We start from the raw sequence: 24,747 nt of genomic DNA, 5'->3' as shown, positions 1-24,747 counted from the left end.
AGTACTTCCCTGTTAATAAGCACTGAACAGCTTTGGTCTCTCTGGAGGCAGAGAGATGGAAATTTTCATCTTATAAACTAAGTGTAATATACTGTTATCTTCTCTTCTCCTGTAATTTGGTCAAGTCATAAAACTGTTTCATAGCTGAAATAAAACAGAACAATTATTAGGAATAACATCGTGATAATTACTCTGTGCACCGAATTGTACCCAGCTGTGCATCTTCCTGCTCCAAACAAGAATGTGGGATAAGCAGGTTTTTAGACAGGAAGTGGAACTGTGATTACCCTCATTATACTGACACGTTATTGTAGCTAATCTTTCTAGTTCCTTTCCTCATTCAATTCTCTGAACTGCTTAGAAAGCTACATTGAGTCATATGCAAAAAATCTATTAGACTGAAACCTGCCTTTTCATCTTGCAAATATATCTGATCTTCTTAACAACTGAGGCTCCAGATGACTCAGAGACTTGAAGTATCATTCACACATGGCCAGGCATGGTGGCTTACACATGTAATTCTAGCAATTTGGAAGGCTGAGGCAGGAGGATGGCTTGAGCTCAGAAGTTAGAGGCTGCAGTGAACTATGTGTGTACCACTGTACTCCAACCTGGGTGACAGGGTAAGACCCTGTGTCAAAACAACAATAAAAACAAAAACAATTCAGCTAATCGATAATCCAGGTCTCATCTAGTTCCAAAGCGCAGGCTCTTCACCGCCCTGCTATATTGATTCACTATTAGAGAAAACAGAAGGTTATTGCTATGTATTAGAAAATAAATCAGGAACTTGTCTGTCATGTGCTAAACTATCATAGAACTCATGAAAGTTAAACATGAAAGGGAGATCTTAAATAACTTATTACAATTCACCCATGAGAAGACTGATGTCTCGAGTGGGTATCATAGCAATTAAATATCCAAAATTACCTTTTGTCTCTATTTGAATTCTCTTCTTGGCAGGTACAGGCAGGACTGACTTGTCCATTAGGCACAGTAGGCACAGTGCCTGGGAACCACAACATGTTTATATACCACTTATTTTTTTTTTATTAAAATTAGAAGAAACAAAAACAAGTTTAAGGTTGAAAAAAATTGTTATATGTCTTTATACCAATGGAGTGTAAATATAATTTTTAATATGTCTTTAAGGAAGGGACTCATGAAGTCAAAAGTGCCTTGGGCCCATAAAAGTCACAACGGAAGTCTGTGTACAGGAATACAGTAAAATTTCCATCCTTATCCACTTATACAGCCTTCGTACCTACCCATGCTTTGAGGAAAACATGGAATTGATAAATCAGGATTAGACACTTAGTAGAAGTGTTGGTGATTAGACACAACTAAAGACAGAAATTCTGGATACAAAACAGCAATTTTTCTATTTCTGCTTTATTGAACATATAGCATACATCATGTGGTCTGCTATGATGGTAAAGAACATTATTTGTTTCCTAGTTTTGTCCTGCTTCTGTCTCCTTTGCTCAAATTTAAATGCTTCCCATAGCTCTCTGGGCCACGATAGGAGCAGAAAACTCTGTCTAGCTTTCTATTCTAACATGGGTTCAGGTTAGAATATTCCACTAGCAACTCTGTAGAATGTTGAATTAACTTCCATTCTTCATTCTTCACTCATTCAACAAACTGGAGCACCTACTATGTACTAGGCTTGTTGATAGCACTGCATATACAATAGTAAATACAACATACTTCTTGCCCTCATGGAATTTATAACCTATAAAGGACAAGCAAACAAACAACAAATATATAGTTACAAAGTATAACTATCTATATCCTGTTAGTTTAGATAGAGAATTACTTTGCTAGATGACTCAAGGAAGCACTCTGATGGATGAGAAGAAACCAGCCATATGGAGAGGAGACTGCTCTAGCATGGTACTAGCTTAGCACATAACCAGGCCCATGAGGACTGAGTGAGGTAAGAAAAAGAGAATGTGGGAGAAGATAAAAATGAAGATCTGGATAGAGACTAGCTCATTCACTGTAGAGCCCTACGGGCCATGGTAAAGAGATTACATTTTATTCTAACAGCAATGAAAAGTCATTAAAGCATCTTTAGCAAGTGACTGACATCATATGAACTAGGTTTGTAAATGATTTTTCTGGCAACTGAGTGATCAGATAGGAGGGGGCAAGATGCACGCAAGTACAGTAGTAATGAGGGTACTAAGGCAATTCAGGTTCTCTGAATTCTCCAAATTGTAATTCTTTTTTTAAAGTTTCCTTTACTGCCATCACCCACCGAAACCAGAGTGCATATTCTAAGTCAATGTGATCCAAACATGTTAGTGGAACGTTAATCTCTCAAGATGGTCTCTGAAAGTAAGATTCTGTGGTCAAATAAATTCAGAAAATTCTGCATGCTAAATCCCCTTCTTGGAGATTCCGAATGTAAACTAATATATTAAAAGCACAGGTAAATGTTTCAGTAAATGTGTGGATCCCAGCATTTCTCAAGCTTACTTGACCATGGAACGTTTTATTTTTTTTCCCTTCACATAATGTTAATATCCTGTAGAAGTGATATTCTCCAGAGCATATTTAAGAAAGTGCTGCCATAAGTCATTCCAACCAAGAGTCAAGCAAATTCCATGTGCTTGGTTTACTGGGTCCCCTCTCCTTTACCTCTCCATTTATTATTCTAACGGTTTAGGCAATATTTTCTGAATCACCATATATTGTATAATATCACCCTTCACATATGGTATTTCTTCTCTCCATTTCTACCTTCTATTTCTATCAACTGTCCCTTTCCTTTTATATTGTCAAGGTTGGTAAAGTTTTCATTCTTTCTGTAACCATACTTCTCTTTCTTGTTTCGGGATCTGGCTCTCCTATAAGCCAGCTGTTGGATATCCTTAATTGATTCTCTATATCGGTAATATTTCTCCGTCTCTGTATAAAGCTCTGTGTATAGGAGCTTTATCTTTTATCTTCAAATATTTTATTAGACTCTTAAACCCTTTTTGGAAATATAATTTACATATCATACAACTCACTCAGAGAAGTGTTCAATAGTTTTTATTATATTTTAAGTGCTGTACAACCATTAACATAATCTAATTCTAGAATATTTCATCATTCCAAAAAGAAACCCTGTATCCATTACAGACACTCCTCATTTCCCCACAATCTTCGCCAGCCCTAAGCAACTACTAAACTATGTTTTGTCTCTATTGATTTCTGACATTTAATATAAAAGGAATCACACAATGTATGGCCTTTTGTGACTCGCTTCCTTCAGTGACCATAATATTTTTAAGGTTTATCCATGTTGTAACATGTATTGGTGCTTCGTTTCTTTCCATTGTCTAATAATATTTAATTGTATGGATATACCACATTTTCCCTATCTATTAATCAAGTGATGAACATTTGGATTGTTTCTATTTTTTAGCTATTATGAATACTGCTGCTATGAATATTTGTGTACAAGTTTTTGTGTGGATATATGTTTTTATTTCTCTTAGGAAGTGCTTAGTCTTATGTTAACTATGTTTAACATTTTAAGTAATTGCCAGACTGTTTTTCAAAGCAGTTGAAGCATATTATATTCCCATTAGCATTGCATAAGGGTTCAAATTTTTCTACATCCTCTCCAATAGTTGTTACAGTGTGTCTTTTTGATTATAGCCATCTTAGTGGATGTGAGGTGGTATATCTCGCTGTGGTTTTGATTTGCATTTCCCTAACTAACAATGTTAAGTATCTATTCACGTGCTTATTGGCCATTCGTATAACTTGGGAAATATGTCCACTTAAATCCCTTCTGTCCATATTTTAGTTAGGTAATTTGTCTTTTCATTGCTGAGTTGTAAGAATTCTTTATATATATTCTGGATACCATTCTCTTATCAGATATATGACTTGCAAATATTTTCTCCTATTCTGCATGTTATCTGTTCACATTCTTGATGGTGTCATTTGACTCACAAAAGTTCTTAGTTTTGATAAAGTCCAATTTATCATGGATATATTTATCACATTTGCCTTTAGTGTTGTATCTAAGAAATCACTCTTTAAACTTTATTAGAAAATTTCGGCAATAATATAGTTTCAAAAATTATTTTTGTACTGATTTGTAGCTTTTTCATAGAAACGTGTTTTTACTCCATAAATACCATTATCTTTCTATATCATTATAAGGATACCAATTGCAGATTTTTATTTTTAAAGCACTGGATCTTGAATTATAATTCTTCTTGGGTGAATTGTTTAATTAATTTATCTTGGTTTTTATCTTTCATGCTACTGATTTCTTTTTTGTGTCTTGTGATCTTTGGCTCTCTACAGGCATACCACAGAGGTATTGCAGGTTCCGTTCCAGACCACTGCAATAAAGTGAATATCACAATAAAGAGAGTCACACAAATTATTTGGTTTATCAGTACATACAAGAGTTATGTTTACACTATACCATAGTCTATTAAGTATGCAACAGCATTATGTCTAAAAGAACAATGTATATACCTTAATTCAAAATACTGTATTGCTAAAAATGCTAATGATCATCTGAGCCTTCAGTGAGTCATAATCATTTTGCTGACAGAGGGCCTTGCCTTGACATGGATGGCTGCTGACTGATCAAGGTGTTGATTACTGAAGGCTGGGATGGCTGTGGCAATTTCTTAAAATAAAACAACAGTGACATTTGTCACATTAAGTGATTCTTCCTTTCATGGAAGACTTCTCTGTAGCATTCAATGCTGTTTGATGGCATTGTACCCACAGTAGAAACTCTTTCAAAATTGGAGTCAGTCCTGTCAAACCCTGCCACTGTTTTATCAACTAAGTTTATGTAATATTCTAAATCCTTTTGTATCATTTCAACACTGTTCAGAGAATCTTCATCAGGAGTAGGTTCCATCTCAAGAAACCATTTGCTCATTTATAAGCAATTCATCATCCATTCATATTCTATAATGAGATTGCAACAATTCTGTCACATTTTCAGGCTACACTTCAAATTCTAGTCTTCTTGCTATGCCCACCACATCTGCAGTTACTTCCTCCACTGAAGTCTTGAATCCCTCAAAGTCATCCGCAAGGGCTAGAGTCCACTTCTTCCAAACTCCTGTTAATATTGCTATTTCAACCTTTTCCCATGAATCACAAATGTTCGTAATGGCATCTGGAATGGTGAGTCTTTTCCAGAAGGTTTTCAATTAACCTTGCCCAGATCCATCAGAGAAGAAATCACTATCTGTGGTAGCTATGGCCTTATAAAATGTACTTCTCAAATAATGTATTTCTTAAATAATAAGACTTGAAAGTCAACAGTACTTCTTGATTTCTAGGCTGCAGAATGGAGGGTGAGTTAGTAGGCTTAAAAAATTAATTTATCTGTACATTTCCATCAGAGCTCTTGGGTGAGCAGGCATATTGGCAATGAGCAGTAATATTTTGAAAGCAATTTTTTTTTTCCTGAGCAGTAGGTCTCAGTAGTGGGTGTAAACTATTTAGCAAACCATGCTATAAACAGATATGCTGTCACCCAGGTTGTATTGTTCCATTTATAGAGCACAGGTGGAGTAGATTTAACTTAATTCATAGGGACCCTAAAGATTTTCAGAGTTTCAGATTTCCAAGAGAAGGATGTCTCATCTATACTGAAAATCTGTTGTTTAGTGTAGTCACTTTCATTAATTATCTTAGTTGTATCTTCTGGAGAGCTGCTTCCCCTTGCATTTTTCATGTTATGGAGATAGTTTATTTCCTTAAACCAACCTCTGCTAGCTTCCAACTTTCCTTCTGTAGCTTCCTCACCTCTCTCAGCCTTTATAGAATTGAAGAGAGTTAGGGTCTTGTCCTGGATTAGGCTTTCACTTAGGGAAATGTGGCTGGTTTGATCTTCTGTCTAGATTGCTACAACCTTCTCCATAGCAGCAATAAGGCTGTTTCACTTTCTTATCATTCTTGTGTTCACCAAAGTAGCACTTTTAATTTCCTACAACAACTTTCCCTTTACATTCACAAGTTGGCTAACTGTTTGGGACAAGAAGCCTAGCATTCAGCCTATCATGGCTTTCAACATGCCTTCCTCATTAAGCTTAATCATGTTGAGCTTCTGCTTTAAAGTAAGAGACATGCAAGTCTTTCACTTGAGCACTCAGAGACCATTGTAGTGTTATTTATTGGTGTAATTTTAATATTGTTGCGTCTCAGGGAATAGAAAAGCCTGAGAACAGGGAGAGAGATGGGAGAATGGCTGGTGGGTGGAACAGACAGAACACACATTTATTGATTAATTTTGCCATCTTTTAGTTCATGGTGCCCCAAAATAATTACAATAGCAGCATCAAAGATCACTGATTACAGATCACCATAATAGATATAATGATAATGAAAAAGCTTGAAATATTCCAAGAATTACCAAAATGTGACACAGAGACATGAAGTGAGGTACCATGAACCTTCAATTTATAAAAAATCCAATATATGTGAAGCACAATAAATATGAGATTTGCCTGTATTCACTTTTAAAAATTAGGGACTAAGTAGATTTGTCAAGGTAGAGGTATAGGTTTTTCTCTGTTATTGGGTATATAATTTTTTTAGATAAATCTCCTTTTGAGTAGGATTTCTATTTTGTAGGTAGAGCTTGTTGAACAATATGAGACAAGAAAAATGATAATGAAAAGAAACTTCTAAAACAATAAAAACATCTTTTAGGACACACAAAAAGCACTAGATTAAGATAAAATTGTCATTACATAGATGATGCATAAAAGTTTACAAAAGAAAAACCAGAAACTGATATAACTCTAAATAGTAATTCTCATGTCTTTAGATAAAAACTGATGATTAAGAATAGCCATTTCCCAAATGAGGAAATGAAAACAATAAAATAAGCATTTTGTTAAGTAATTCCCATTTTCCAGACCACAGGCTAATCCCTGAAGATATTAAATATGAACATGAAGATTCTATCTCTGTCTTCATAGAGTTCATATCCTAACTGGAAAGACAGTCCTTTTTAGTTCTGCAACTACCTCAGTAAAAAAGCTTACCCAGCAATCCCACCTATGGGTATATAACCAAAATAAAGGAAGTCAGTATATCAAAAAGATTATGCACACTTCAATGTTTATTGCAGCAATATTCACAATAATCAAGATGTGGCATCAACCTGTATTCATCAAGGGATGAATGGATAAAGAAAATGTAGTATATATACACATGGAATACTATTCAACCATAAAAAGAGTGAAATTCTGTCATTTTCAGCAACATGGATGGAACTGGAAGACATTACATTAAGTGAAATAAGCCAGGCACACAAAGACAAGTATTGTATGTTCTCACACACATGTAGGAGCAAATGAAAAAGTGGACCTCATGGAGGTAGAGAATTAGTGGTAACCACAGGCTAGGAAGGGAAGGAGAGAGGGAGGATGAAGAGAGGTTGGTTAATGGGTACAAAAACACAGTTAGAAGGAATAAGCTCTAGTGTTCAATAGCACAGTAGTGTGGCAATAGTTAACAGTAGCTTATTGTATATTCCAAGTAGCTAGAAGAGATTTGGAATGTTCCCAACATAAAGAAATAATTTAAAAATTGTCGCAAATATGTACAACAAATATGTACGATTTGTATGTATCAATAAAATTTTTTAAAAACTTAAGACATTGGTATAGTTTCAAAAAACCGAAGTTATCATGATTTATAAAATCAACATAATCCATTTAAATGATTATTTATATTATGCTTTTCAATGCTTCATAATTACAACTATGCATACTGTTTTTTTTTTTTTGGATGACCTTAAAATCAGTTGTTGAATAAGACAGATACTACTCATTCAACAAGCATTTATAAGGCACTTACTATATTCCTAGGTTCTGAGGATACAGAACCTAGGAATATTTTGAGGATATGAATAAAACAAATGGGTTCCTGATCCTACTCTGTGGTTTATCATGGCTGGCAGATATACAAACAAATGTTATCATCAATTTGATAAGTGCGATAGCAGAAAAATACAGTGCCATGCAAGGACAGAGGAGGCCCTAAGAAATTCTGCCTGAACATGTCAGAGAAGATCTAGAGAAAGGAGAAAAACAAGAGGAGAGGCTGGTATTCTTAACAAAATGACACAAAATAAAAAGATGTAAAGGTATAAAAGAGTATGGCATCTTCCAGAATTTACATTAAAAATTTTCTGTACTTTGATGTAGTTAGATGTAATTAGAGGGCAAGGGGGCATCACTGCTTATTAGCTGCAAATTTAGGCAGGCGCAGATACTAAAGGCCACGAGTGCATCTGAAAGGGTTTGGATTTCAAGCAAAAGTGACTTGACCAGATGTTACATTAAAAAAAAAAAAAAAAAAACTCTGTAATCCCAGCACTTTGGGAGGCCGAGATGGGTGGATTATCTGAGGTCAGGAGTTCAACACCAGCCTGACCAACATGGTGAAACCCTATCTCTACTAAAAATACAAAAATTATCTGGGCGTGGTGGCATATGCTTGTAATACCAGCTATTCGGGAGGCTGAGGCAGAATTGCTTTAGCCCAGGAGACGGAGGTTGCAGTGAGCTGAGATCATGCCACTCCACTCCAGCCTGGCTGACAGAGCGAGACTCTGTGTTTAAAAAGCAACAACAACAACAACAACAAAAAACTACTCAGGAATCTATATGGAAAAATTATTAGAGTTTGAGGCTAGCTAGATACCAATAAATCATTTAGGATTAAAAACAATAAGGTTTAAAATAAAAATGAAAAGAAAATGGGATATGAAGGATACTAAGAAAATTACAGTACTTAATAACTAATTGAATGTGTGAACAAAGGAGAAAACTGATCTAAAACGGCTTCCATGTCTGGGTCTCAGACAAAATGGTTATTGTCAAATTTGGTTAAGTTACTAATGGTTACTACAATGGTTACTAATCAAATTTGGTATAAGAGGAAACAAGACAACATAAGGATTTGAAAATTCTGAGTTCTTTTCATAATTAACAGAATTCAAGTTTAAACAACCATGCAACATGATCCTGCATTAATTAAAATAGAGTAAAATAATAAAACTGACAACATTCATTGCTATAGGATATTGGAGAAAAAGATATACTAATACATTGCTGTCCTGCAACCTGATGAAATTGTTCTGAAAAAAACTTGGCAACAAATATAAAAGCCATAAGAATTATCACATACTTTGACCAAGAAACCCTACTTTTTGGAATTTAGCCCAAGGATGTAATTCAAAAGAAATAAATAACCAATTTGTATAAAAATGTTTATAGCTGTGCTATATATTACAAGCAAAATTTGGAAACAGTCCAATGCCCAACGGTGATGGAATGCTTAGGCAGACTTAGGTGCATTAATGCAATGGAATATTTTATTGCTATTAAGAATGACAATATGAGAACTATGTAGAAACAAGGAAAGGGTCATGTGAAGCAATGAGTAAAAAATGCAGCACTCAAAATGATGCATATACAATGATCACAACTATGTAAAATTATATCTGTATAACCAGGAGGATTAGAAAGGAATACAGAGCTGGTAATTTAGAGTGCTGACATTTTTGTTATTGTTAGTTCAAGTTGCTGGGGATGTTTATGTGTTTCTAGTTATATTTCACTGTATATTTAGTACATATACATTAACAGAGATAAATCTCTTTTTTTTTCTGACACATAAAAGAAAATCCTGATCAGTATCTTTCCTTGCCTTAGGTGATTTTAAAAAAGATTGTCAGATTTAGTCAAAACTAAATAAGAAAAGTGGTAGCAATTCTCAAGAATATCTGCTAATAGGCCTATCAAGAGCTTTAATATCTCAGTATTTGTAGTGTTTTTCAACTTTTTAACCCAGTTTGCTGGCCAAGATTTTGTAAAGCTTCACTTTCTACAAGAGGACCCTGGTATAGAGTAATTTTTTTGTCTTAAAAAATATAAAATGATGCTATAAAATGCATCATATTAATTGTGTTTTTTCAAACAATGTTTCTTTCCAACCCATCCTAGAGATTGTGATATACCTTCCCCATCCCATGTTCCCCTGTTGACTACGGAAGGCCTAGAATGATGAGTAAGATGGAGAATCTCTGACTTAGAGAGGGTGAAGCCACTATGGAAAGAGTCCCTCCTTTTTTTCTTAAGACCAAAATAAATAAATAAATAAATAATCAGGAGAAATGCAAATACATTAATTCATTAAATGAACAATGTCATAAGAAAAGCTAAACAATCTGACCTACCCGTCTAGGAGGGCGATGACATTCTTCCTCGGCCGCCCAATATTAGGGCCATATAAGCTGGCTCTGGAATAAATCCGGATGGGCTGCAACAGGCTCTTCAGCTGGATGTAATCCTTTCCCAACTGGCTGCCATTTACTGCCCGGCCATGCATGGTCCGATAGTTATTTGGCTCTAGATTAAAAGCAGACATGCAAGTCAGAATTGAGAAGGGTAAGGCTCTGCCAACACTTTCCTGTCCACAGATCTCTCTGCCTTTTTCTTAGTAGTATGAAAAAATAAAAATAAAAAAAATTAAAAAGTGGGTGTGAATTATTTTAACTTAAAGAACCACCCAAACAAAAAAAAGTCAAGTTAGCTTGCTGTTCTGTTCATTTTCAAACTAATTTTCACAAAAGGATAACCTAATCAACACCAGAGACCATACAGATTTTCAGGTGCTACTTCATAATGAATGGTATATTGGATTGAATAGTGTCCCCCAAAATTTATATCTACCAGAATCTCAGAATGTGAGCTCCTTTGGAAACAGGATCTTTGAAATGTAACTAGTTATGATAAGGTCATACTAGATTACGGTGGGTCCTAAATCCAATAACTTCTGTCTTTATAAGAGAAAGGAGAAGGAAGTTCAGATACACAGACACGGAGAGGAGAATGCCCATGTGACAAAGATTGGAGAGATGTTGCTAGGCTAAGCATTGCTGGCAGCCACCAGAAGCTAGGAAAGAGGCATGGGATAGATTGTCTCTCAAAACCCCCACAAGAAACCAATCCTGCTGATGCTCTGATTTCAGACTTCTGGCCTCCTAAACTATCAGAGAAGCAATTTTTGTTGTTTTAAGCCACGAAGCTTGTGATAATTTGTTATGGCAAGCCTAGAAAACTAATGTACATGGTAAGAAGTGAAATCTTCATAAAGATGTTCACTGCCAAAAAGTCAGGAAAAAAATCATATTCAGTAATAACAAAGTAGCTAATTGAAGTAATTTTGAGCAAAGCCTCCTCTTCTAGCTTCCATTACCTTGGTAGCTCTAAAAGGGGAGAAAAATTCCCCAAAACCAGCAGCTCCACACCTGGAGGAGGCTAATTTGATTTGGAATGGTGTGCATACCCCAGGAAAGGCCAGCATCTCAGCTGCCTAGAGACTATGATACTGGCAGGCACAAGAAATAAACCCGTAGTCTTGCAAGAAATATAATAGGAAAATTTGGGGAATAAGGCAGCCACAGTGAACCTTGACAATCTCACACATACCCCCTGTAATCTACAAGGCTAAACATGCTTAGGAGGGACTACAGGATAGTAGTGTGGATAGTAGGAGGATATCTAGCTATCCATACATTTCCAGATAAGTATGAAACCTAGGACACTTACAAAGGAAACATAAGAAGGCACGACTGAAAGTAAAATCCCAGTTAGACTTGTAACAGGCCTAAATTTTTAATATGTTTCCCAACCAACACAGAGATCCACGGGCAAAAGGTGGAAGGCTTACTGGCTCAAGGGAATTAAGCAAAACCTCTGATCAATCCTCAGCTCACCATTAAGCTATGTTGACTCAAGTGCAACCTCCAGGAGACTTGTCTTAACAATTAAAAAATGATTAAGAAATAAGACAACTTAAGAGATATCAGTAGCTACATGACTCAAGGGAGACAGACTCTACAGAGTTAGCCCAGGACCTATGGTATGGAGATACAGAATTCAGAGTTGGTGCAGTATATTATCTAAAATGTGTAGTTTTCAACAAAAAACCTATTATACATGAAAAAAATGGAAAAGTTTGGCCCCTACCAGCAAAAAACATAGAAACGGCCTCTTAGGGGGCCTAAATATTAGACTTGGCAGACAAAGACTTACTATAAATATGTTCAAGAACTTAAGAGAGTCTGGGCACAGTGGCTCATGCCTGAAATCCCAGCACTTTGGGAGGCCGAGGCAGATGGATCACTTGAGGTCGGGATTTTAAGACCAGCCTGGCCAACAGAGTGAAACACCGCCTCTACTAAAAATATGCAAATTAGTTCCAGCTACTTGGCTTGGGAAGCTGAGGCAGGAGAATTGCTTGAATCTGGGAGGCAGAGGTTGCAGTGAGCCAAGATTGCACCATTGCACTCCAGCCTAGGTGACAGAATGAGACGCTATCTCAAAAAAACAGAAAACAAAAAACAAAACTAAAAATAATAAAGAGCTAAAGGAAAGTATAATGTTAATGATTCATCAAATAGAAATATACATAAAGAAAAGGATATTATAAAAAAGAGTCGAAGAAAAGTATTGAACTGAAATGACTAATCTCATACAGGAGCACACAATTAGATTAACAGCTGAGTTTTTATCAGAAAAAAATGGAGGCCAGAAGATGGTAGGATGATATATTCAAACTGCTGAAAGGAAACAAAACAAAACTGATAACCAAGAATTCCATATGCAGCAAACTATCCTTGAAAACTGCATGCAAAGTTAAACATTCTGAGAAAAACAGAGAGAAGAGATTTTGTTGTGAGCAAATATGCCTTATAAGAAATAAGAAAGGAAGTCATTCAGATTGGAATAAAATGATTCCAGATGGTAACTCAAAATCACACAAAGAAATAAAAGACATAAATAAAGGTAATTATATGAATAACTGTAAAAAATATTCATTCCTCTTTTCTTCTCTTAACTGATTTAAAAGACAGTTGCATAAAACAAAAATACACAACCATATTGTTGGGCTTATAAAACATAAAGATATAATATTTAGAATAATAATGGCACAAAGGAATGGAGAATGAAACTGTACTGAAGCAAGTTTCTGTATTAAAGTAGAATTAAGAGCCAGGCATGGTGGTTCACAGCTGTAATCCTCACAATTTGGGAGGCCAAGGTACGTGGATCACCTGAGGTCAGGAATTCGAGACCAGCCTGGCCAACATGGTGAAACCCTGTCTCTACTAAAAATACAAAAAGTACCCGTGTATGGTGGTGGGTGCCTGTAATCCCAGCTACTCAGGAGGTTGAGGCAGGAGAATCACTTGAACCTGGGAGGCAGAGGTTGCAGTAAGCCAAGATCGCACCATTACACTCCAGCCTGAGTGACACAGTGAGACTCTGTCTCAAACAAACAAAAAGCAAAAAAACCTAGAATTAAGTTAGTATTACTTGAAAATAGATTGTGATGAGTTAAGATGTATTGTAATAAGAAACTACTAAGAAAATAACAAAACAAGGTGGATGTGGTGGCTCATGCCTATAATCCCAGCACTTTGCTAGGCTGAGGTGGGAGGACTGCTTGAGCCTAGGTGTTCAAGACCATCCTAGGCAACACAGTGAAACCCCATGTCTACAAAAAATTTAAAAAATTAGCTGGGTGTGGTGGTGGGCACCTGTAGTCCCAGCTACTCAGGAGGCTGAGGTGGGAGAATCGCTTGAGCCCAAGAGATTGAGGCTACAGTGGGCTGAAGTCGTACCACTGCACTCTAGCCTGGGCAACAGAGCAAGGCCTTGTGTGAAACAAAAGAAAAGAAAAGAACAATGGAAACAGTACCTTAGACAATATTTCTTTTACACAAAAAGGCATGAAAAGTGAGATAGAGGAACAAAAATGCCACGAGATAAATGGAAAACAGCAAGATGGCACATGTAAAGTCGATTATATCAACAATCTCAAATAATGGAAATGGATTAAATACTCCAATTAAAAGCAGAAATTATCAGACTGAATAAAAAATAGATCCTAATAAGAGATACATTTCAGATTCAGAAACACAGATAGATTGAAGGAAAAAATTTTTTTAAAAGGTAGACGTTGTGGGCTGCAGCATGGTGGCTCGTGCCCGTAATCCCAGAACTTTGGGAGGCCAAAGTGGGTGGACTACGAGGTCAGGAGATCAAGACCATCCTGGCTAACATGGTGAAACCCCGTCTCTACTAAAAACACAAAAAATTAGCCAGGTGTGGTGGCAGGCACCTGTAGTCCCACCTACTTGGAAGGCAGAGGCAGGAGAATGGCATGAACCAGGGAGGCGGAACTTGCAGTGAGCTGAGATTGCGCTACTGTACTCCAATCTGGGTGACAGAGTAAGACTCTGTCTTGAAAAATAAATAAATAAATAAAATTTAAAAGGTAGACTATATAAACAGTAACCATAAGAGAGCAGAAATAACTATACTAATACCAGAAAAAATAGATTTTAAGGTAAAAACATTACTAGAGATAATATGAGGCATTTTATAATGATAAAAGGCATTTTATAATGAGAAGAAGGGTCTCAATATCAGGAAGATGTAACAATTAGAAATATATATGTCCCTAACACCACCAAAATACATTAAACAAAATTCAAGAAAGAAATAGAAAATTCAAGAATAATGGAAGTAGACTTCAACACTACATTCTTAATAATAGATAAAATGACTGGATAAAAAAAATCCGCAAGAATATAGAAGGCTTGATTGGCACTATCAGCTAACTTTACCTAATTGCCATCTACAGAATACTCCACCCAACAACAGCAGGATACACATTCTTTTCTAGCACATAGAGAACATCCTTCAGGACAGACCATATTGTAAGACATAAAACAAATCTCATAAATTTAAAAGGATTAAAATCATACAATGGATGTGCTTCAATCACAAAAGAATTAAACTAGAGTTCAACAAAAATTGAGAAAATCCCTAAATATTTGAAAATTTAACAAATAATCCACTGGTCAAAGAAGAAATCACAAGGAAATAAAAAAAATAGAATGGAATAAAAATGAAAATAAAATACATAAAAAGATATGGGATGCAGCTTAAGCAATGCTTCAGGGGGAAATTTATAGACTTAGGCTCCTATATTAGAAATGAACAAAGATCTCAAATTAATAACCTAAGCTTCCACATTAAAAAGGAAAAAAAGAAGAGAAAACTAAATCCAAGCAAAACAAAGGAATGAAATAATAAAAATTAGAGTAGGTATCAATGATATTTTTTAAAATACAGAAAATTCAGAGAAAGCAAAAGTTGGTTATTTGAAAAGACCACAAAACTGATATACCTTTAGTTAGACTGACCACCAAAAAAAGAGAGAGAAGTCACAGATTACCAAAAGGGAACACCAGTAAAGGATCTCACAGTAATTAAGTTGATAAGGAACTACTATGAACATCTTTGTGCCAATAATTTAGAAAACTTAAATAAAATGGTAAATTTCAAAAAAAGGCACAAATTATTAAAACTGACTAAACAAGACACAGAAAATCTATATAGACACATAACAACAATGAAAACTCATTGAGGTAGTAATTAAAAATCTTTCCACAAAGAAAGCCCAGACCTGGACGGTTTCGTTGGTGAATTCTATTAAATATTTAAATAAGAAACACCAATGCTTTACAAACTTTTTCAGAAAATGGAGGAAGAGGGAACACTTTTCAACTTATGTTATAAGGCCAATATTACCCTGACGCCAAAGCCAGTCAAAGACATCACAAGAGGCTAGGTGCAGTGACTCATGCTTGTAATCCCAACACTTTGGGAGGCCGAGGCAGGTGAATCATTTGAGGTCAGAAGCTCAAGACCCATCTGGCCAACATGGTGAAACCCCATCTCTACTAAAAATACAAAAATTAGCCAGGCAGTAGAGGTGCACACCTGTAATTCCAGCTACTCGGGAGGCTGAAGCAGGAGAATCACTTGAGCCTGGGAGGTGGAGTTTGCAATGAGCTGAGATTGTGCCACTGCACTCCAGTCTGGGTGACAGAGTGAGACCCTTTCTCAAAAACAATAACAACAACAACAAAACAAAAACATCACAAGAAAACTACAGACCCATATCCCTCATAATACAGATGTAAAATCCCCAACAAAATATTTACAAAGTGAGTCCAGCAACATATGAAAAGTTTTATACACTATGACCAAGTGGGATTTATGCCAGGAATGCAAGGTTGATTTAATGTTAAAGCCTTTTAACTAATGTAAAATACCATTGTAATAGAAAAAAGACCAAAACTAAATTATCACCTCAATAGCTGCAACACCACCACCAAAACTCATTTGACAAATGCAACACCCGTTTCTGATAAATATTTCCAACGAACTGAATAGAAGGGAGCTTCCTCAACTTAATAAAGAGTATCTAAGAAAAACCTAGACCTAACATCATACTTAATGGTGAAATATGGACTGTGTGCCCCTAAGACTAAGGAGAAGACAAGGATGTCTGTTCTGCCACTTAAGAGTCAACATTTGTACTAGAGATTCTAGCCAGTGCAGTCAGGCAAGGGAGAGAAATAAAAAGCATTCAAATTGGAAAGGAAGAAGTAAAACTGTTATTATTCTCAGACAATATGATCCTACATACAGAAAATCCTAAGGAATCCACACACAGGAGGCGAAAAAGTACAAAATCTAAAAAACAAATTCAGCAAGGTTGGAGGGGATACAATATCAATTTATAAAATCAATTATATTTCTAAGTATTATTGATACACAATCCAAAAATGAAATTATAAAAATAATTTCATTCCCAATTGCATAAAAAAGAATAATATACTTAAGAACAAGTAATTAACAAAAGAAGTACAAAATGTATACACTGAAAACTACAAAACATTGCTGAGATAAATTAAAAATTAAATAAATGTAGAGATAATCTATGCTCATGATAGGAAGATTTTGTATTGCTAAGATGGCAATTCTTCCCAAATTGATCTATAGATTCAATGCTATCTCCATTAAAATTCCAGGAGGCTTTAATGAAGAAATTAACAAGCTAGTCCCAAATTTTACATGGAAATGCAAACACCAAGGATAGCCAAATTAATTTTGAAAAAAAAAGGAACAAAGTTGGAGGATTTACATTTCCACATTTTAGCACTCATAATAAAGCTATTGTAATTAAGACAGTGTAGTCCTAGCATAAGGAAAGACACACAGATCAGTGGAACAGAATTAAGAGTATAGAACTAAAACTATTTATGATCAATTGATTTTTTTTACAAAGGTGCCAAGATAAGCAAATGGGGAAAAAATTGTCTTTTTAATAAACAGTACTGGGAATCTCTATATCCATATGCAAAAAGACTAATTTATAGCCTTACTTCACAAGGTTCACAAAAATTAACTCCTAATAGATTTAGGGCCAAATGTAAGAGCTAAAACAATGAAATTTTTAGAAGAAAATATAGGAAAAAACTCCTTGTGATCTTGGATTAAGCAAAGATCATCGCACCAAAAGCATAATTCATAAAATAAAAACTGATAAATTGAACTTTATCAAAATTCAAAGCCTTTGCACTTTAAAAGATGCCACCAAGTTACAAAAGATGAAGTAAAAAAATTATTTGCAAATCATATACTTGAATTTTTTAAAAAAACATGTATCCAGAATATATAAAGAACTCTTACAATTCAATAATAATATAAATAACCCACTTAAAAGAGCAAAAGCTTTGGGCTGATGTTTCACAAATGAAGTAGAAATGGCTAGTAAGTACATGAAAAGGTGCGCAACATCATTAGTCACTAGGGAAGTGGAACTGTTTTCAGGTCCTTCTATTTAATATCTATCTCTTCCATAAGGATATAGGCAGCTATATTCATCTGTTATTTACTTTTTTTTTTTTCTTGTGACATAGGGTCTTGCTCTGTTACCCAGGCTGGAGTCCAGTGGTGCAACCTTGGCTCACTGCAACCTTGAGTTCCTGGGCTCAAGTGATCCTCCCACCTCAGCCATCTGAGTAGCTGAGACCACAGGTGCACGCCAGCACATTCTGCTTAATTTTTGTATTTTTTGTAGAGATGGGGTTTCATTATGTTTCCGAGGCTGGGCTTAAACTCCTGAGCTCAATCTGACCACCTTGGCCTCTCAAAGTGCTGGGATTACAGGCATTAGCCACCATGACCAGCCTGTTATTTACCATTGTATCTTTCTAACCTAGTGAAGAAAGCCAAGAAATCTAAATATAATTTAAAAAGTAATAACCATAGGGTAGTAGAAAAAGTACTTCACTTTCTATTAGATATTCCAAGTTCCTGACTTAGATTTGGTACTTACTGCTGCCTATAGCAATTCACGTCACCTCTTCAAATGTGTTTCTTCACTTATGTAATACTTTATCAGGCACTTTATTTAGCATTTTGAGGTCCAAATAGAAGAGTCTGTCTGGAAGTGCTATATAAACTAAACACTATGCAAATATAGGATGACAATATTGCTGATAATTACAAATATAAACCTCTAAGGGAGTAACACTAAGTCTTTGTAATCAACCAGTGGCAAGAAATAGGCATTTTATACCCTTTAAAATAAAAGATAAACACGTTATTCTTTTTAAATAGTTTCATTGCAATACAAAACACATACAATTCACCAATTTAACGTGTATAATTTAATGGTTCTTAGTATTTTCACACAGTTGTGCAACCATCACAACACATTTTAGAACATTTTAATCATCCCAGAAAAAACTCTGTGCCCTTTAGCAGTCACCCCTCACCCCTCATGGGCTCCCCAGCCCTAAAAAACCACTAATCTACTTTCTGTCTCTGTAGGTTTGTCTATTCTAGACATTTCATATAAGGGGAATTATACAATGTGTTGTCTTTTGTGACTAGATTCTTTCATTTAGCATAGTCTTCTCAAGGTTCATCCATGTTGTAGAATGTATCAGTACTTCATTGCATTTTGTAGCATGTAGTATTTCTTTGTATGTATTTGTCACGTGTCATTTATCAAGTCATCAATTGATAGGCATTTAGATTGTTTCCACTTTTTTTTGCTATTAAAAGTAATTCTGTTATTAACATTCATGTAGAAGTTTTTGTATGGACGTATGTTTTCATTTCTCTTGGATATATATCTAGAAGTGGAATTGTTAGGTTACTTGGTAATTTTATGTTTAACTTTCTGAGGATCTATCAGACTGTTTTCCAAAGTGGCTGTACCATTTGACATTCCCACCAGCAGTGTGTGAAGGTTTCAGTTTCTCCACAACCTTGTCAACATTTGTTACTTTACTTTGCCTTTTTAAAATTTGGCCATCCTAGTAAGAGTGAAGTGGTATTTAATTGCGGTTTTGATTTGCTTTTCCTTGATGGCTAGTGATGTCAAGCATTTTTTCATGTACTTGCTTGTCATTTGTATATCCTCTTTGGAGACATGAAATATTTTGTCCAAAATACTCTTTTAACTGCTTCTTGTGTTGTCCTTAATATGAGTGAAACAATCCTGCAAATGATATTCATATTTCCAAAGAGTAGGTCTTCATCATGACTCACAGTCTTTTTTCTTAATTAATAAACTTTATTTTTATTTTTAGAGCAATTTTAGGTTCACAGAAAATTGAACAGAGAGTACCCGTATAGTTTGTCCCTTACACACACACACACACACACACACACACACAATTTACCTTTATTATCTTGCCTTGATCTGATACAGTTGTTACAAATAATAAACTACCATTGACACATCATTATCAACTGAAATCCATAGTCTACATTTAGGTTTACTCTTCCTGTTGTACAGTTGTGTGAGTTTTGAAAGGTGCAAAATGTCACGTATACACCATTACAGTGCCATAGAGAATAAGTTCACCATCCTAAAAATCCCACATACTCTGTCCATTTATTCCTCCCTCCATTCATTACTCCTCCCTAACTACTGGCAACGACTGATCTATTTACTCTCTGTATATGATTTTACCTTTTCCAGGATGTCATATAGTCATAATCATAGCTTACAGTTTTCTAAATGAGGTAAGGAGTTGGCCTCACATTGTGTGAACTGTCTCCTGGAGCATGTCTAGTACTCCAAGCCAAAAAATGACCATATCAGGTTTTCTGTCCCTTGTCAATCTCATTTGGATAGAGAAGTCAATGGTGTGTCAATGAGGTAAGCCTTGACAACAGATTCAGTCTTCACTTTTACAAGTTATTGGAAAGGTTTTAAAATATTTAAAAATAGGCAAGAATTCTATTGGACCATTTCAGTTAAGTGTGTTCTTGTTCATAGTATCCTGTTCTGAGAAAACAAAGGTGAGTATTTAAGAAATGAGTAGGCCAGGTACAGGAGCTCACCCCTGTAATCCCAGCACTTTGGGAGGCTGAGGCGGGAGGATCACCCGAGGTCAGGAGTTCAAGACCAGCCTGACAAACACAGAGAAACCCCATCTCTACTGAAAATACAAAATTAGCCAGATGTGGTGGTGCATGCCTGTAATCCCAGCTACGAGGCAGGCTGAGGCAGGAGAATCGCTTGAACCTGGGAGGCGGAGGTTGCGGTGAGGAGAGATCATGCCATTGCACTCCACCTGGGCAACAAGAGCAAAATTCCATCTCAAAAACAAAAAAAAAAAGAAAAAGAAAAAGAAAAAAAGAAATGAGTAGAAAGTGAGGATAATTATTTATTATGGTCCTTAAAGTGTCCATTTTCTCTGCAGTGGTGGCTCATATCAGTGAGAAAAACAAAACAAATGAAGACTTTGGTCATACCAATGATTCATTCAACCTTCACACACATAGCAGCTAATATGGTTTGGCTGTGTCCCCACCCAAATCTAATCTTGAATTGTAGCTCCCATAATTCCTAAGTGTTGTGGGAGGGACCCAGTGGGAGACAACTGAATCACGGGGGTAGTTCCCTCATACTGTTCTCGTGGTAGTGAATAAGTCTCACAAGATCTGATGATTTTATAAGGGGTTTCCTCTTTGGCATGGTTTTCCTTCTCTCTTGACTGCTGCCATATAAGATGTGCCTTTTGCCTTCCACCATGATTGTGAGGCCTCCCCATCCACGTGGAACTGTGAGTCCATTAAACTTCTTTTTCTTTATAAATTACCCAGTCTTGGATATATCTCTATCAGCAGCATGAACAGGGACTAATGCAGTAAATTGGTACTGGGTAGTGGGTTACTGCTGTAAAGATACCTGAAAATGTGGAAGCAACTTTGAAATTGGGTAACAGGCAGAGGTTGGAACAGTTTGAAGGGCTCAGAAGAAGACAGCAAAATGTGTGAAAGTTTGGAACTTCCTAGAGACTTGTTGAATGACTTTGACCAAAATGCTGATAATAATATGGACAATGAAATCCAAGCTGAGGACCAGGCACGGTGGCTCATGCCTGTAATCCCAACACTTTGGGAGGTTGAGACAGGTGGATCACTTGAGGTCAGAAGTTCAAAACCAGCCTGGCCAACATAGTGAAACCCCGTCACTACTAAGAATACAAAAAAATTATCTGGGCATGGTGGCACACACCTGTAATCCCAGGTACTTAGGAGGCTGAGGCAGGAGAATAGCTTTAATCCAGGAGGCAGAGGTTGCAGTGAGCCAAGATCATGCCACTGCACTCCAGCCTGGGTGACAAAGTGATACTCCATCTCAAAAAAAAAAAAAATAAAAATAAAGAAAGAAATCATCCAAGCTGAGATGGTCTCAGATGGAGATGAGGAACTCGTTGAGAATGGTAGTAAAGGTGACTCTTGCTATGTTTTAACAAAGAGGCTGGCAGTATTTTGCCCCTGCCCTAGAGATATGTGGAACTTTGAACTTGAGGGGGATGATTTAGGGAATCTGGCAGAAGAAATTTCCCTTTTTTTTTTTTTGAGATAGAATTTCGCTCTTATTGCCCATGCTAGAGTGCAATAGTACAATGGCACAATCCTGGCTCACTGCAACCTCTGCCTCCCAGGTTCAAGTGATTCTCCTGCCTTAGCTTTCCAAGTAGCTGGGATTACAGGCATGCATCGCCACGCCTGACTAATTGTGTATTTTTAGTACAGATGGGGTTTCACTATGTTGGTCAAGCTGGTCTCAAACTCCTGACCCCAAGTGATCCACCCACCTTGGCCTCCCAAAGTGCTGGAATTACAGGCCTGAGCCACCACACCCAGCTAAGAAATTTCTAAACAGCAAAGCATTCAAGAGACGACTTGGGTGCTGTTAAAAACATTCAGTCTTAAAAGGGAAACAGAGCATAAAAGTTTCAAAAATTTGCAGCCTGATTATGTGATAGAAAAGAAAAACCCATTTTCTGAGGAGAAATTCAAGCCTGCTGGAGAAATTTGCATAAGTAACAAGGAGCCAAACATTAATTGCCAAGACAAGGGGAAGAATGTCTCCAGGGCACGTCAGAGACATAAACAGCAGTCCCTCCCACCACTGGCCTGGAGGCCTAGGAGGAAAAAACGGTTTTGTGGGCTGGGCTTAAGGCCTCCCTTCTCTGTGCAGCCTGTGAGCTTGGTGCCCTTCATCCCAGTTACTCTAGCCATGGCTAAAAAGGGCAAAGGTACAGTTCAGGCCATGGCTTCAGAAGGTGCAAGCTCCAAGCCTTGGCAGCTTCCATGTGGTACTGAGCCTGCAAGTGCACAGAAGTCAAGAACTGAGGTTTGGGAACCTCTGCCTAGCTTTCAGAGGATGTATGAAAATGCCTGGATGTCCAGGAAGAAGTTTGCTACCGGGGTGAAGCCCTCATGGAGAACCTCTGCTAGGGCAGTGTGGAAGGGAGATATGGGGTTGATGCCCCCACAAAGAGTCCCCACTGGGGCACTGCCTAGTGGAGCCGTGAGAAGAGGGCCAACATCCTCTAGACCTCAAAAAAGCTCCAGACACTCAAAGGCAGCCCATTAAGGCAGCCAGGAGTGGGGCTGTACCCAGCAAAGCCACAGGGGCAGAACTGCCCAAGACCACGGGAACCCACCTTTTGCATCAGTGTGACCTGGATGTGAGATATGGAGTCAAAGGAGATCATTCTGGAGCTTTATGATTTGACTGCCCTGCTCGATTTCAGACTTGCATGAGGCCATTAGCCTCTTTGTTTTGGCTAATTTCTCCCATTTGGAACAGCTGTATTTATCCAATACTTGTACTACCATTTATCTAGGAAGTAACTAACTTGCTTTTGATTTCACAGGCTAATAGGCAGAAGGGACTTGTCTTGTCTCAGATGAGACCTTGGACTGTGTACTTTTGAGTTAATGCTGAAATGAGTTAAGACTTTGGGGTACTGTTGGGAAGGCATGATTGGTTTTTAAATGTGAGGACATGAGATTTGGGAGAAGCCAGGGGTAGAATGATATGGTTTGGCTGTGTCCCCACTCAAATCTCATCTTGAATTGTAGCTCCCATAATTCCCATGTGTTGTGGGAGGGACCTGGTGGGAGATACTTGAATCATGGGGTCAGTTTCCCCCATACTGTTCTCGTGGTAGTGAATAAGTCTCACAAGTTCTGATGATCTTATAAGGGGTTTCCCCTTTTGCTTGTTTTTTTTATTCGATTCTGGCTGCTGCCATGTAATACATGCCTTTCACCTTCTGCCATGATTGTGAGGCCTCCCCAGCCACATGGAACTCTGAGTCCATTAAACTCTTTTTCTTTATAAATTACCAGTCTTGGGTATGTCTTTATCAGCAGCATGAAAATGGAGTTTATACAGCAGCTGTCCCACAAATGTTTTCTGTAACTATCTAACTGTGACAGTAACCAGAATTTTAGTGAGAGAACATGGTTCTCCACCATGATAATGAACTCCAAGAACCAATGTAATTCAAACTTCACTCACTTCCCTTAATAATCAAAAGACAATTAACTTAAGTGCTTAAAAATGTAAGCTATGAATTTATGAATACATTTGCAAATTAATTTATACTTTTATTCTATATTATTTGTTGGTTTAACAATTTTCCTGATTCAGTTCTTCACATCTTTCAAACTATAAGAGATTCCTCCAGTTCTAGCATATGAGAGTTAAATAGTTTAATGGTTTTAAATTTATCCTAACTTTACCTTTAGATAATAAACTCCTGGAGACTAGAATTTCTTTGTTCTGTATATTCACTCTGTATCATAGTATGTTATGCCAAGCTATAAAGTAGTGGGCAGAGAAGGAATTCAAGGATTCTTCCAACTCCCATTTCACATTTGGCATATTTGGCAGGTGCGGGCCGGGTGTGGTGGCTCACGCCTATAATCCTAGCACTTTGGGAGGCTAAGGCAGGTGAATCACTTGAGGTCAGGAGTTCAAGACCAGCCTGGCCAATATGGTGAAACCCCATTGCTACTAAAGATACAAAAATTAGTTGGGCGTGGTGGTGCATGCCTGTAATCCCATCCACTCAGGATGCAAGGCAGGAGAATCGCCTGAATCCAGGAGATGGAGATTTCAATGGGCCAGGATTGCACCACTGCACTTGAACCTGGGTGACAGAGCAAAACTCTGTCTCCAAAAAAAAAAAAAAAAAAGAAGAATAAAAAAGAAAAAAAAATAGTACTAGGCATATTTTGCAGGTGCTTCACACATAGTTAATGCAAGAATGACTAAACACCATGAGAGTATGTTTCTGAATAAGAGTGTGTGGGGAAAGAATTGAGAAGATGAAGGTTGAAGGAGAGAAGCAGACAGGAAGAGAAAACTGAGAAAAGAAAGCAGGTAAAGAGACTATATGGTTTCTTGTTTTTCTCCTTCCTCCTCCTCTTTTCCCCTGCTCTCCTTCCCTAACTATCAAAACTCTATCTTCTGAAAATACAGTTCAATAAA

At 36.8% G+C, this 24,747-nt stretch overlaps 1 protein-coding gene across 1 annotated transcript in view; it reads right to left on the bottom strand.

Moving 5' to 3' along the window:
* The window catches only part of HPSE2 (heparanase 2 (inactive)), a 777,655-nt gene that overhangs the window by 264,886 nt on the left and 488,022 nt on the right, over nt 1-24,747 (bottom strand). The window contains exon 5 of the mRNA XM_017944184.3: nt 10,235-10,406. Within this exon, the coding sequence (XP_017799673.1) occupies nt 10,235-10,406 (172 nt within the window). The remainder of the gene's footprint in view (nt 1-10,234; nt 10,407-24,747) is intronic.

This window comes from Papio anubis, chromosome 11 (genome assembly GCF_008728515.1).
Source record: "Papio anubis isolate 15944 chromosome 11, Panubis1.0, whole genome shotgun sequence".
Taxonomy (NCBI): Eukaryota; Metazoa; Chordata; class Mammalia; order Primates; family Cercopithecidae; genus Papio; species Papio anubis.
This window is presented reverse-complemented; position numbering and strand designations above follow the sequence as displayed.